We start from the raw sequence: 14,632 nt of genomic DNA, 5'->3' as shown, positions 1-14,632 counted from the left end.
AGAACAGGTAGTAGTCCTCGCCTTACAGCAGTTCGCTTACTGACCATTTGTCACTGAAGTTACAAGTTTCAACAGCACTAAAAAAGCAACCTATGACCATTTTTCACACTTATGACTATTGCAGCATCTCCATGATCACATGACTTACATTCATATGCTCGACAGCTGACTCACATTTATGATAGTTGCAGTGTCCCAGGGACACATGATCCCTTTTGGCGACCTTCTGACAAGCAAATTCAATGGGGAATGTAGATTCATTTAACAACCGTTCCTAATTTAACAACTGCAGTGATTCACTTAACAACTGTGGCAAGAAAGGTGGTAAAATGGGGCAATTGTATTTTTTTTCATTTTTAAGCACTTTTTATGTGTAGTTTTTGGATGTATTTGCATTAAAAATAATCCCTAGATTTTCTTAACTACATTATAATTGCATACCATTGGGGAGTTAGCTTCTTGATCTTCTACTTTATCATTGGATAGACAACTTTTATTGTTTGTATGTGCATATACATAACTTTTATTTACCTACATAATTCTAGTAATTCCAGAAACCATTATAACCACAATTGTGGTTGTGTGATGTCTTGATATGATGTCAGGGGGGTTGGTTCCTATTTTAGTCTACAGGATTTCCTGCATCACAACTTGGAGCATGTTGGAACATGTTTAGAAGATGTTGGAATAGAATTATAAATTTGATCCGTATTTAGGAGTAATCCTAGTTTGAAATTAGGACTGGCAATCTTATCAGGGTAGGAGGAGGAGAAGACATTTACAGTCTGGATTTTCCCCACTATCATTCCATTTCAGTACAATAGCTATAATTTTATTAATATAGTTTTGGAAAGAATGATACACTTTAAAGATACGAAGGTTATTCTGTCGTATTCAAGCATTTGGAATGTATTTATACATGAACTCTGGATTTATTAAGTAACCAGTGCAGCAAAACATGTCCTCTTTTGTGGAAAGACAAGAGTTTGCTGAATTTACACTCCTGGATGAATAGCATCTGCTTGTGTGCTGGCCCTTTCTTGATATAACAGAATAACTTTTCAAGATTTTTCCTTGTGGGCACGGCTAAATGCTATGTTTAAAAATTGAAATTTTGATATATAGTATGTATTTTTTTCCTCTTACCTCATTTGCATATCTGCCCTTTTCCTTCCATTTTATTTATTTTTTTTAATCGATCTTACCTGTCGTTTTATTTATAGATACGTTTTGTGATGAAAGCTCACTCTTTTGTCAGGGAGAATGTTCCCCGAATAATCTCTGCTACTCCTCAAAAGTCAAGTGAGTAAATTGTCCCTTGTGCTAATTCTAGACAGGTTGTCCTGAACTTGCAACTATTCGTTCAGTGACTACAAAGTTTACAATGGCATTGAAAAAAGTGACTTAAGACCAGTCCTTGCATTTACAACCGACACAGCATAACCCCAAATGATCAACATTTGGGTGCTTGGCAATCCAGTGACGTGCAGTCAGGGGAGGCAGAGCCTCACCACTGTCATCATGAAAAGAAAAGAAATGTAAAAGAAAAAAGGCTGAGGTAGTTGCTGCCAGAGTCACAGTGGATGACTCTGCTTAGTGCTTAACTGTTTAAAAAAGCCTCTAAAAAGTCCCCTCTACAGGAGGAGGCAGGAGAACGAGGTGCCTCATCTAGTCTGACTTTATGATCACTCGAGCAGAGTTAAGCAAGGGTTAAAAGCCGAAAAATTCCTTATGTAGATGAGGCACGTGGTTCTCTTGCCTCCTCCTGTAGAGGGCGTTTTTTTAGAGGCTTTTTTAAACAGTTAAGCAGAGTCATCCATTGGGGATTCTGGCAGCAGCTAGCCCAGCCTGACCTCAGCAGCTCTTGCCTTTTTCCTTTTACATTTTTACATTTTCATCATGGCAGACAAGAGCATCCCGCCTCTATGGTGGACACAGCGCCGGGGCATCCAAAAGCCCTGCCGCTGTGTCCGACATAGGGCGGCTTTTGCCCACTTGCCTCACCAGCCATAAACCTCACCGCACGTCACTGTGGCAAACAGCATATTTTTATGAGAGTTACAATATCCCAGGGTCACGCCATCACCATGTACAAACTTTCCAGTTAGTTTCTGACAAGCAATGCTTAATGACTGCATGATACACTTAACAACTGCAGTAACTGACTTAACCATAGCAAAAAATCATAAAACGAGGTACTACTCTCTTAACCACCACTTTGCTTAGCGGTGGAAATTCTGATCCCAATTGTGGTCATACGTCAAGGACTACTGGTCGCAGGTGTCGGGGATAAAGCCACCTTGTCCTTTTTGTTGTTTTGGGAGTAGCACTCTATTAGATGGGACTGGTTTACACACCAGTGTTTCTCAACCTCAACAAGTTTAAGCTGTGTGGACTTCAACTCCCAGAATTCTGGGAATTAAAGTCTACACAGCTGACTTTTAGAAACACTGATATAGGACTTGTCTAGTCAGGCAGAACAGTATGAAAGAAGCATCATTGTACTCAGAATTAATAAGAGCCAGGAACAAGGTAGAACATGTTTATTTTTGTGCATATGTTATATGTGCTAGTACCAAATTACACTTCTGTTTTCTTTTTCCTCCAGATTCTATTCACCTTCCTAAAGTTTCCCAGTATCTGTATTTTCTTTTTGCTCCCACTCTTATTTACCGAGATGAATATCCCAGGTAATGAATAACTTTGCATGTGGCAATTTCATTTCTGTTGCAAAGGGTTTGGTGTTATATGCATTTGCTTGTAGTATTGCTCATTTTTAGCCCAGATGTAACTAGAGAGCCAGCACCAGCCTAGAAAGCAGGAGATTGTGAGTTCTAGTCCCACCCCTAGCAATGAAAGCCAGCTAGGTGACTTGAGGCTATTCACTCACTCTCAGCTCAGCGGACCTCACAGAGTTCTTTTTAAAAAAACAAAAAGATTTTTTTAAAAAATTTTTGAACAAATGCAATTGGACAGAACAAAAAACAAAAAACCATCTTCCATTACAAATTATAGAAAGTGTGTCAGTTGGGTTATAAAATTTCTGTGCATCCCTTCCATAGTCATCACTTGCAATAGATATCAAATCAATATTTTTAAATCAAATATATATATATGTGTGTGTGTGTGTGTGTTTTATTTGTGCTGATAAATAAATAAAGGGAGACTAGTATAGATCTATTTCAAGCTATTTAGCTCTCATCAGCTAGCCATACCCTTACTGGGATTCGAACCTGTGCTGTATTGCATCTTAGGCAAATGTCTTAGCCATTATGCCACAGGTCTCCTCCTTATCAGCTGAAGTCAGGGAAGAAGGTATATATTTAGTGTCACAACCCCTGGTAAGCCCCAATTATGGGAGGAAGCTAACTGCTTCCATCATCTGTCAATCGGCTCGTCACAAGAGTCCATCACGACAGAAACCCAATATTTTTACTGTTGCCTTTGTTATATTTGTGTTTTTTATTTGTGCTGATAAATAAATAAAGGGAGACTAGTATAGATCTATTTCAAGCTATTTAGCTCTCATCAGCTAGCCATACCCTTACTGGGATTCGAACCTGTGCTGTATTGCATCTTAGGCAAATGTCTTAGCCATTATGCCACAGGTCTCCTCCTTATCAGCTGAAGTCAGGGAAGAAGGTATATATTTAGTGTCACAACCCCTGGTAAGCCCCAATTATTATATATATATATATATATATAACTTGTAACTATGTAACTTTGAAGCGTGTTCGGAGACCAATGGGAAGCCAGTGCAGCTCGCGGAGGATAGGTGTAATGTGGGTATACCTAGGTGCACCAACAATCGCTCGCGTGGCTGCATTCTGGACTAACTGAAGTCTTCGAACACTCTCCAAGGGCAGCCCCTTAATTATACTTGCTAAAAATATGGCGTGGAATAATACCAAACCATTTGAGAACTGAAAATGGGATATCGTATTCTTTTCAGAACGCCCACAATAAGATGGAGCTATTTGGCTACCAAGATTGCACAGGTTAGTGACTTTTCTTTACCTGACATTTCCTGGATGGAAAACATTCCTTAGACATAAAGGTACTTATTAGCTGTCTTGTTTGTGTATATCTATATCACTTTATTTTCCCCTGCTATAAATCAGAGCCTGTTTTGCTACTTAGTAAATATGTGGCTTCTCTTAGGGTAAGTCAAACTGCTTATTACAAGCCCAACATAAGATGCTGGCTTATTCTAGCCTTCCATGATGTAGAGCCCTCTAGATATGTTGAAATTACAATCAGAATTGGAACCTTTGTATTATTTTGAAGTTGGCAAAAAGAAAACGGTTCAGATTCTTCATTGAACAGTTTCTGAATCTATTCCCAGAACCAGTCCTTTAGGATTCATTTTCAGAGTCTTCAGAAACTATAGAAATAGTACTAGAAAATGTTTAGAACTATCTTGGTTTTCAAAGCAACTGTTCGTTATTGAGCCGAGGTGGCGCAGTGGTTAAATGCAGCACTGCAGGCTACTGCTAGATCAGCAGTTCAGCGGTTCAAATCTCACCGGCTCAGGGTTGACTCAGCCTTCCATCCTTCCGAGGTGGGTAAAATGAGGACCCGGATTGTTGGGGGCAATATGCTGACTCTCTGTAAACCGCTTAGAGAGGGCTGAAAGCCCTATGAAGCGGTATATAAGTCTACTGCTATTGCTATTGAGTATATTCCTCCAGATCCTGAGAAAATGCACATGTAAATAGTAATACTAATAAAGAGCTGGGGATCCATAGCTATTATCCTTCAGCAATAGCAATAGCAATAGCAGTTAGACTTATATACCGCTTCATAGGGCTTCCAGCCCTCTCTAAGCAGTTTACAGAGTCAGCATATTGCCCCCAACAATCCGGGTCCTCATTTTACCCACCTCGGAAGGATGGAAGGCTGAGTCAACGTTGAGCCGGTGAGATTTGAACAGCCGAACTGCAGTCAGCTGAAGTAGCCTGCAGTGCTGCACTCTAACCACTGCGCCACCTCAGCAAAGCTGAGGAATTTTTAAAAAATATCTCCCCACTCCCCTCAGTTCTGGCAACTTTGCTAGTCATATGTGGGAAGGGTCCCCTTAATAACTAGACTTTCCTTCTTTTCCAATTTTTGGTTTTTCTTTCTTTAGTCCCCTTAGTTAACTCCTGTGGCAACTAAATCATAGATAGTAACTAACTCACTGTTTTATTTATTTATTTGTTTATTATTTATAGGCCGCCCTTTTCCCTGAGGGGACTCAGGGCGGCTTACAATTTATGGGAGGGGGATACAAGACAAGACATGAGACAACACATAAGTAAAAATAGAACACAACATTCATTCATCATTCGGGTGGGGACGGATTAGAATCTTTATCCCCAGGCCTGACGGGATAGCCAGGTCTTGAGTACTGTGCGGAAGGTCTGGACGGTGGTGAGGGTGCGAATCTCCACGGGGAGATCGTTCCAAAGGGTCGGAGCTACTACTGAGAAGGCTCTCCTCCGCGTAGTTGCCAGTCGACACTGACTGGCGGATGGAACTCGGAGGAGGCCTAATCTGTGTGATCTAATAGGTCGTAGGGAGGTAATTGGCAGGAGGTGGTCTCTCAAGAGTCCACCCCATCATTTGTTCATATGTCCAGACCACCAACATACATGTTGGAAGGGTGATCAGAAGCATTCTGCCACTTTTTCTTTTGCCTACTGAGAACTCTGAAAGCAAAACCAGAGGCAACTTATAGAAAGCCTCTCCAGAATATGGAATTGTAGCCCTAAGGCAGTGGTGGGATTCAGCCAGTTTGCACCTATTCAGGAGAACCGGTTATTAACTTTCCAGGAAGTTCGGAGAACCGGTTGTTGGAAGAAATCTCCTTTTGTTTTTTTCCCACTTTACAGAGCTAATCCTGTAAGGAAGGCAGGAAGGAAACATTCTGGTGTTGTTTCTAGCCTAATCTTTATTGCCCTGCTTACAGAAACTGCCTCTCCGGTTAACCCTTATTACCATTGTAACAGCTAAGGCGAAGCGTCCATCGACCTGAGTGATATTGAGTTGGCCACACCCAAACAGTCACATGACCACCAAGCCCCGCCTACCCAGCTGGTCATTAGGGCAGAGAACCGGTTGTTAAATTATTTGAATCCCATCACTGCCCTAAGGCAACTGGAGAGGTTTAGGTTCTCTAATTTTCTTTGTTTATAGAAGTATATTTCCCACCATTCTGTCTACCTCTAGAACAATTAGATTCTAAGCAGCAGTAAAATAAACTATAGTCACTTGAGGGAGATGGATGGTCATCAGATTTTTTTAAAAATTGCCCTGTGATTCCTTCCAAATTTCTCTGATTGTCAACTGATTTTGGTTTTCCCTCTTGTGTAGATTCTTGGTTCATTGTTCTATGCTTACTACATATTTGTAAGACTCTGTATTCCAACGTATCGGAATTACAGCCTGGGACACTTCAGTCTACGAGGACTAGTTCTTTGCATCTTCAACTCTATTCTTCCAGGTGAGCTCCTGTGAATCAGCCTGTGGGTCTTTCCTTCAAAGCTTTTGAATGCAATGCAGTTACTGCCCTTGAAGAGCACTCGGAGGCTTCAACTGGTCCAGAATGCGGCTGCGCAGGTTATCATGGGGGCACCTAGGTACTCCCATGTTGCCGGTTGTCTTCCGGGTGCGATTCAAGGTACTAATTATGACCTTTAAAGCGCTCCATGGCTTAGGCCCAGGTTACCTGTGAGACCACCTACTGCCACCGGTAGCCTCCCACCGTCCAGTGCGATCCCACAGAGTTGGCCTCCTCAGGGTGCCGTCGGCCAGACAGTGCCGGCTAGCGACCCCCAGGGGGAGAGCCTTCTCTGTGGGAGCGCCTTCCCTCTGGAATGAGCTGCCCCCCGGAGCTTCGTATAATCCCCGACCTCCGGTCCTTCCAATGCGCCCTAAAAAGTTGGCTTTTCCAGCAAACCAGCCTGGCCTGAACAAAACAAAACAAATTATTGATCATTGTTAATGTTAATCGATTTTTTTTTTTAAAAAATTGATTGTTAATTCTAATTGGGTTTGTTTGGGATATTCTATTTAATTCTTTTTAACTTTTGTAATATGTGGGGTTTTTTTTAATGTTGTACGCCGCCCTGAGTCCTTGGGAGAAGGGCGGCATATAAATCCAATAAACCAAACCAAACAAATGTAGTATGGCTAACAGACACATAAGGCATGTTAGATGTGTGTTAGCAAATGACCTCTCTGGGCTTAGAGGAAATAAGAGAAGACAAGCATTATTTCTTTTATAGGCATTCTGTACCAGAAGAACATTAGCCATGAGTAGCCCTATACTTTTCTAAAATAACATAAATACAAATAAGCTTCTACATTTTTTGCTCCTATCATTTTCTTGGGCAAATGAGTTCCACCTTTAATTTAAACACTTTAAACACATAAACACTGCTTCTGGATATACCATACTGTTGCAGCAGATTGAGGTTTGTAATCTACTTACGAAAGACCAGGACTCGATACCACAAAGGTGAGAGAAACAGGTTTATTTGATGCATCGAGTTCAGCGTGTTCACACACCAAAGTCTGAACTGCCTGGGCTCTGCCCAGGATGCTACTTTTATGCCGTGTTCCACACTGTGCATTCTCAAGGCGTTTCCATACACGAGACAAGCATGACATTTCGAAAAGGAGAAGTTCATTTGGAATGTTACAGAGAAGTACATAGGAAAAATACAAAAAAGAGAAGTTCCTATAATGTCTTAAGCTGTCAGCAGTTTTTACCTCTGTTCTATCTCTCACCCACGCCTGGCTTCCTGTGCCCCCCTTTTACAGGGTCTTGCCACACTGTTCAGCCCTATTTTTAATACTTATGAGGAAGTTGGAGAGAAAGTTCACTCCAGCTAAAAGTCAACTTTGGAACTGCAGGGCACTAGAATGAAAAGCCAAGCTAATATGAATTTATAAGGTCCATTCTATTAAAACCACCTAACCTGGCCAGCCACTGGTGGGTTTACCTGTGCACCCCCTCCTGCATCAATAACATGGCACATTATATTCTGCACCATTTTATGTAGCAGTTGATGACCAGAGATTTTACATAGAGTGAACCTCTATTTGAAATTGTATTTCAATTACTTATATTTCTTTTCCAGAAACATTTTACAGTATTTTTTTTTCATATTTGTCTTTCATTCTGTTTCCACCATTTGCAGTCTCTCCCATTCTTTCTCCTGCTTTTATATTGACTTCTTCCTATAACAGCTTCCTTCTTAACACTTTTTTCTATCCTCGAATTGCTTCTGAGTTACTATAAACTCCGTTCTTGCCATTTTTTCTACACAGGGACAAAATTTCCCCCGTTTCAAATATTCCCAGCCAATAGACATCATTCTACTTGGTCTATAGACATAGGTGGCAGCGTTTTGTGGATGTTCTGGCCATCACCATGGCCAGATAATATAACCACTGTGGATATTTCTTCTTGACTACTAAGTAATCATCTACTTACAGGAAGGATACTACTTGTTGAAGTGAACACTCTTCAAAGTAGATGTTTTGAAAATATAAAACATTTCCTATTTTCTTATTGTTAAACTTGGTTCCAAACACCTAGAGGTCAACTTGTTCTGCTTGTTTCCTTTTCATCCTTTCTCCCGTTTTGCACACGGCAGTATTGCCCTCATACCAAATCCCAATTTTCAACCTGCATTGCAGAGGTGGGTTCCTACCAGTTCGCACCAGTTCAGTAGAACCGGTTCGTCAAATCTACCTAACCGGTTAGAAGAGGTTCTACCAGAAAGCAGGCCACACCTACAGAAGAGGTTCCAAAATTTTTTGAAACCCACCACTGACACACACACAGAGACTCACACAGAGAGAAAGAGGAAAAAAGAAAGAAAGAAAGAGTGAGGGAGAGATGAAAGAAAAAAAGGAAAAAGGGACAGAGAGACAAAAGGAAGGAAAGAGAGAGAGAGAGAGAGAGAACACATGGCCGGCAAGCCACTCCCATCAGGTCACATGGCCGGCAAGCCACTCCCACAAAGGAGGCCACACCCACAGAGTAGGTTCGAACAATTTTTGAAACCCACCACTGATGCATTGAGATGCTCCTGAAATCTATTCATTCAAATGCTACCCCAGAAGGTAACCTCTTACAAGTAATCCTTAAAAACAAGAGGCCATACTTGTTGTTTTCATAGGCATCATTAAGATACTTAGAACACTGAACAGACCGAAGGTGCAGCTTGTTTTTAATTTTAAGTTAAAATTAACTTGCTTTTTTCCCTTTAATTCTTACCTAGGTGTATTGATTCTGTTCCTGACCTTCTTCGCATTCCTTCATTGCTGGCTTAATGCTTTTGCTGAGGTGCTCCGTTTCGCTGACAGAATGTTTTATCAGGTAACTGAGGCCCAGAAGTGCATAGTCTTCCCAGCCTTTTTTGAAGGGTTAACTGCAACTATACAACTGTACAACTGCAAGAAATTGACAATGGGCAGGAAAGGGAAAGGGGCCCATTTAAAAAGAAATGATGTGTAGTACTTGTGCTATATGTACATGCATGTTATGCACTGAGTTACATTTGTTTATTCATTTATTTAGACTGAGAGACAGACATAATTGCCATGTGTTTACACTTTACACTGTCTGTTACTATGTCGGTAGTTTGGCATGGTCCAGAAAGCAAAAAATGCTTTGTTAGTCTTAGCAATTGCTGAAGTCTTTGAATGGCAGATGGTCTTACAGAAGCTTGTCTGAACCTGCTGTTTTCTTGAAGCTTGTAACAGTTTCTGGGGCAGCCTAAAAACAATGATTAAAAAAGTAGTTTTTGAGCTCTAGCAAATCTACTTCATAGTATTTTCCCTACAAAGAAGAGCCGAGGTGGCGCAGTGGTTAGGGTGCAGTACTCCAGGCCACTTCAGCTGACTGTGATCTGCAGTTCGGCGGTTCAGATCTCACCAGCTCAAAGTCGACTCAGCCTTCCATCCTTCCGAGGTGGGTGAAATGAGGACCCAGACTGTGGGGGCAAGTTGCTGACTCAATTTGCTAAAAAAATTTGTAAACCGCTTAGAGAGGGCCGAAAGCCCTATGAAGCGGTATATAAGTCTAATAAATAAATAAATAAAGAAAGAAAGAAAGAAAGAAAGAAAGAAAGAAAAAGATAGATAGATAGATAGATAGATAGATAGATAGATAGATAGATAGATAGATAGATAGATAGATAGATAGATAGATAGATGATAGATAGATCTTTAGGGACAAGCCCTAAAGAATATGGTGAGATCTTTTGAAATATGTTCCTTATACTGGGAGGGTTTTGTGGGGTCTTCCATATGTTTTGGGGGTCACACCTCACCTTATTCCTGTTCACTGACTATTCCAACAAAATCCAATGGGTCATTTAGTCCAAGAGATCTGGAAACATCAAATTGAATGCTTCCATTCTAAAGTGTTTCAATAGGCTAGAAATATAAGTTATATAGGCATTATTAGGATACTTAGAACACTGAACAGACCGAAGGTGCAGCCTGTTTTTAATTTTAAGTTAAAATTAACTTGCTTTTTTATGCTTATATAAGAAATAATAAGACTCGTTCTGAACGAGTCCAGAATCCGTAAGTGGGAAGGATTTGCTTGAGTAGAAACCAACTTTGGATCAACTTTGACATCCCTTGCCAAACAAAAACCTGTTTAAAAACTTTTCCAGTGTAAATACAGACCCCGGCAGTACCCGGATTAAGTATTAAAAAAAAGAAAAGAAATATAAGTTGCAACTGTTTTCTTTTTCGTTCTTTGGGTTAGTCTGTTGACTGCTTGGACTAGTCCCTGCAGCATTCTTGGCAAGGAATATTTCGAAGAGGTTTGCCCTTGTCTCCTTCCTACAACTGAGAGAATGACTGGATAGCCCAAGATCACCCAGCTGGCTTTTTGCCTAAGGTGTGGGACTAGAACTCACAGGTTCCCAGTTTTTGCACTACCACTGCACCAGGGGTGGGTTTCTCGCCCCGTTCCAACCGGTTCGGTTGGAACGGGGCCGGCGGCGTCCTCGTGCACGCACGCGGTGCATGCATGCGTACTAGCGTCTGCGCGATGCTCCAGCTGCTCCTGGAGGATCGCGCAGGCGCTGTATGCGTCCTGCGCATGCGTGGAAGCGCAGAACTCGTCAAAAGCGGGTAAGGACCGTGGGCGGGCGGGCGCGCCCTTCGCCATTCCCGGAAGTTACTTACTTCCGGGTTCGCCGACCAACCGGTTTGCAGGGACCGCCGCGAACCGGTTGAAACCCACCCCTGCACTGCACTAACTGGTTTAAAGTGGCAACATCTCTCGATTTAAGAGATCTGAAGATTATATTTCGGGTGCTATTGAAATATTTGAACAGCAGCAGATCCTTGATATAGTGGTCCTCAATTCTGAACTTCATTCTCTGTTTTTACACCTTTTTTTTAGGACTGGTGGAATTCTACATCTTTTTCAAACTATTACCGAACCTGGAATATCGTAGTACACGATTGGTTGTATTACTATGCCTACAGAGATTTCCTTTGGGTGAGCAGCAGACTTATAAGTAATTGACTAATTGTGTTGATGCCAATTCTAAGTAACCACTTTAGATAGATTTTATTCCAAGATTTTCTATCCATGGGATTTTCTTGACAAAATACAGAAGTGGTTTACCATTGCCTCCTCCTGCACAGAATGAAATGACAGTTTTGCTGTTGTCTCTAAAGCAATTGCCTACTCCAGCTTCTTCCTATATCACTTTGCTTTAGCTGGCAGCTGGGATGATAGTCGTATATGATAGTCTTGGAGGACATTCCCAGCATTCCTCACTCATCACTCCCCAAGAACACTCCCTGCCATAAGGAAGCAGTACATCCGTACATTTTGAATTTAACTATTTTCTTTTTATTTGATAAACACATGTATTTAAGTTAAGTACAAAACTTAATGGAAACTCTCTCTTCAGAGAAATATCACATTTGTATTTATTTTGTTCTATGTTTACACCATTATTTCTTCTAAAGAAGCCCATATTAGTATACCTCCTGATAGAAAACTGTTCTGACCCCCTCCTCCGTCCAGTAACGAATGCCGAGATAAGCTTAACTGGAATGTACTTTATTAGCAAGAAACCAAAACCTTGGTGGCTGAAAGCCAAGCATAACAAAAGTTCTCCAACTTTTAGTCAATGCGTTGACTTTTGCAAGAGGGGTGTGTGCACAAGCAGTCTTTTTATAGTCTGGAGAGGAGCCTAATGACCACCGGCTGAGTGCAATTATCTCCTGTACTTGCACAACTGTTCCTGATGCCTAGTAGCTCTTCAGTGCTGGGCATCCAGGAACAACTCACTGCTGGCGTCCGGCCCACTCTCCTTTGTCTCCTCCCCACTGGTTCAAGGCTCAGGTGCCTCCTGGTGGCCAACCAGCCTCTGTGCGCACTGTTCGGAATCGGAACCCTGTCCAGGGTCCTCCACATCCTCCAGAGCTGACTCATAGGGCCCCTCGCTGTCGGAGTCTGGTGGCAGCTCCAACGGCTCCTGCTGGGCCACAACAGAAAACAATATTTTTAAAAAGTCTACATTTATAAATTTCTGTACAAACTGCTAATAGGAAGTTTTGGATGATTTCCAGAAGCTGAAGAAATATATATATATGTATGTATGTATGTATGTATGTATGTATGTATGTATGTATGTGTGTGTGTGTGTATATATATATATATATATATATGCTATATTTATGCTGATAAATAAATAAAGGGAGACTAGTATAGATCTATTTCAAGCTATTTAGCTCTCATCAGCTAGCCATACCCAAGTTGGGAATGTGACCTTCCTCCCATACTTGGGCATACCAGGGGTTGTGACTTTAAGTATATATATATATATATATATATATATATATATATATATATATATATATATATATATATATATATATATACTTAAAGTCACAACCCCTGGTATGCCCAAGTATGACAAGTATTTATCAGCATAAATATAATATAATATAATATAATATAATATAATATAATATAATATAATATAATATAATATAATATAATATAATATAATATAATATAATATATATATATATATATATATATATATATATATATATATATATATATATATATATATATATATATATATATATTTAACTGTTGGACATTGTTTCTTTTCTTTGTTTGTCAACCTCAGTTCTTTGGAAAAAAATTCAAAGCAGTTGCTATGCTGTCAGTTTTCATCGTTTCTGCTGCAGTACATGAATATACCCTGGCGATTTGCTTGGGTTACCTGTATCCAGTCATGTTCTCCTTGTTCCTGTGTTTTGGAAGTAAGTATTAAATATATCCTTTGGCAGTATAGCAAAATGTTGAGGGGAAAAAATAATTTGAATAATAAATGGCAAATTTGCAATATGTCATATTGGTGAGGTTCCAGCATGGCTAGCATTTATAAACTCTGATCCAGAAATCATTTCTGATCTCAGATGTCATTCCTCTTTTCCGGAGCCAGTTTTGAGGCTGAGGACAGAGTTGTTTGGTGGGAATATCTTAGATGTAGGGTACTCATTGGAAAACAGATGGTGTGAGTAAAGCATGTCCAAGATTTGCTGGAGAACATTGTGAGAGTTGAAAAAAAGGGGGGGGGGGAGACGATAGAGTAGAGTGAAAGGTTCTTCCTCCTCTTAATAGCTGTGTGTTCTGCCTTTAATTTTTCCATATTGGAGTATAAAATTCAAATTACGTTGTTAATTTTCAACTTGACTGACTGGCCTTGTAGTGTATTAAACATGTTTTATCATTGCAACGATGTTCTGATGCATTTGGGTCTAGAGGGGGGGGGGAGTAGGGTTTACAATCTAAACTGTTGTTTCCTTCCTTCAGTGGTTTTCAACTTCATTCTCCATGACCGGCGGAAAAACCCCATTTTTAACATCATCATGTGGGCGTCCCTCTTCCTTGGCCAAGGTGTCCTTATTTGCCTTTATGGGCAAGAGTTATATGCCCGTCAGTACTGTCCCAGGGAAAATGTGAGTAATATGTTTGTAATAAGAATAGGTTCAGTTGCTATTGAGAGCCATTAATTTAGAGACAAGAACTCCAAAAAAATATTATATATGCATTACGAATTTCTCAGCTGGCATTCCAGTTCTAGAAAAATTAAGATCATGCATTCTTGGGAGGTAGGGCAGGAACGTAGCAAGGAACCGTGACCCGACAAATGCGCGGACGACAAAAGCGCGCCTACAAAATCACGGTGCTAAAACCGCGACGTCATCAACGCGATGTCATCAACGCGGCGACAACGCGCCGACAGAAGCACACCGACAGAAGCGCGAGTTAAGGTAAGGGTTAGGTTTAGGGTTAGGTTTAGGTATACAGCGCGCTTCTGTCGGTGTGCTGTTGTCGGCGCGTTTCAGCGCTCATTCGTTGGCGCGCTTTAGAACTCGTGGTTTTGTCACCGCGGTTTGGTCGGGCGCGCTTTTGTCATTCGCCCTTTTGTCGGTGAACCGCAAGGAACTACATGCGTATGGAAGTTAGTAATTTCTTCATTCTATTAACTTCTTAGACTCTCCACTAGCTTTAGGTTCCACTCTGTTCATTAGGATTTTCACCATTTCTGTGGTGGTTTGCAGTGCCAGAACACATCTCTCA

General features: G+C 40.8%; 1 protein-coding gene across 2 annotated transcripts in view; it reads left to right on the top strand.

Moving 5' to 3' along the window:
• SOAT1 (sterol O-acyltransferase 1) overlaps positions 1-14,632 on the top strand; it is a 53,462-nt gene that overhangs the window by 35,793 nt on the left and 3,037 nt on the right. For both annotated transcript variants that reach the window (XM_032226777.1, XM_032226776.1), the window contains exons 8-15: positions 1,224-1,302; positions 2,609-2,690; positions 3,953-3,998; positions 6,355-6,484; positions 9,276-9,373; positions 11,420-11,518; positions 13,173-13,308; positions 13,862-14,007. In XM_032226777.1, the coding sequence (XP_032082668.1) occupies positions 1,224-1,302; positions 2,609-2,690; positions 3,953-3,998; positions 6,355-6,484; positions 9,276-9,373; positions 11,420-11,518; positions 13,173-13,308; positions 13,862-14,007 (816 nt within the window). The remainder of the gene's footprint in view (positions 1-1,223; positions 1,303-2,608; positions 2,691-3,952; positions 3,999-6,354; positions 6,485-9,275; positions 9,374-11,419; positions 11,519-13,172; positions 13,309-13,861; positions 14,008-14,632) is intronic.

The sequence above is a fragment of the Thamnophis elegans genome, chromosome 11 (assembly GCF_009769535.1).
Source record: "Thamnophis elegans isolate rThaEle1 chromosome 11, rThaEle1.pri, whole genome shotgun sequence".
Classification (NCBI taxonomy): domain Eukaryota; kingdom Metazoa; phylum Chordata; class Lepidosauria; order Squamata; family Colubridae; genus Thamnophis; species Thamnophis elegans.
This window is presented reverse-complemented; position numbering and strand designations above follow the sequence as displayed.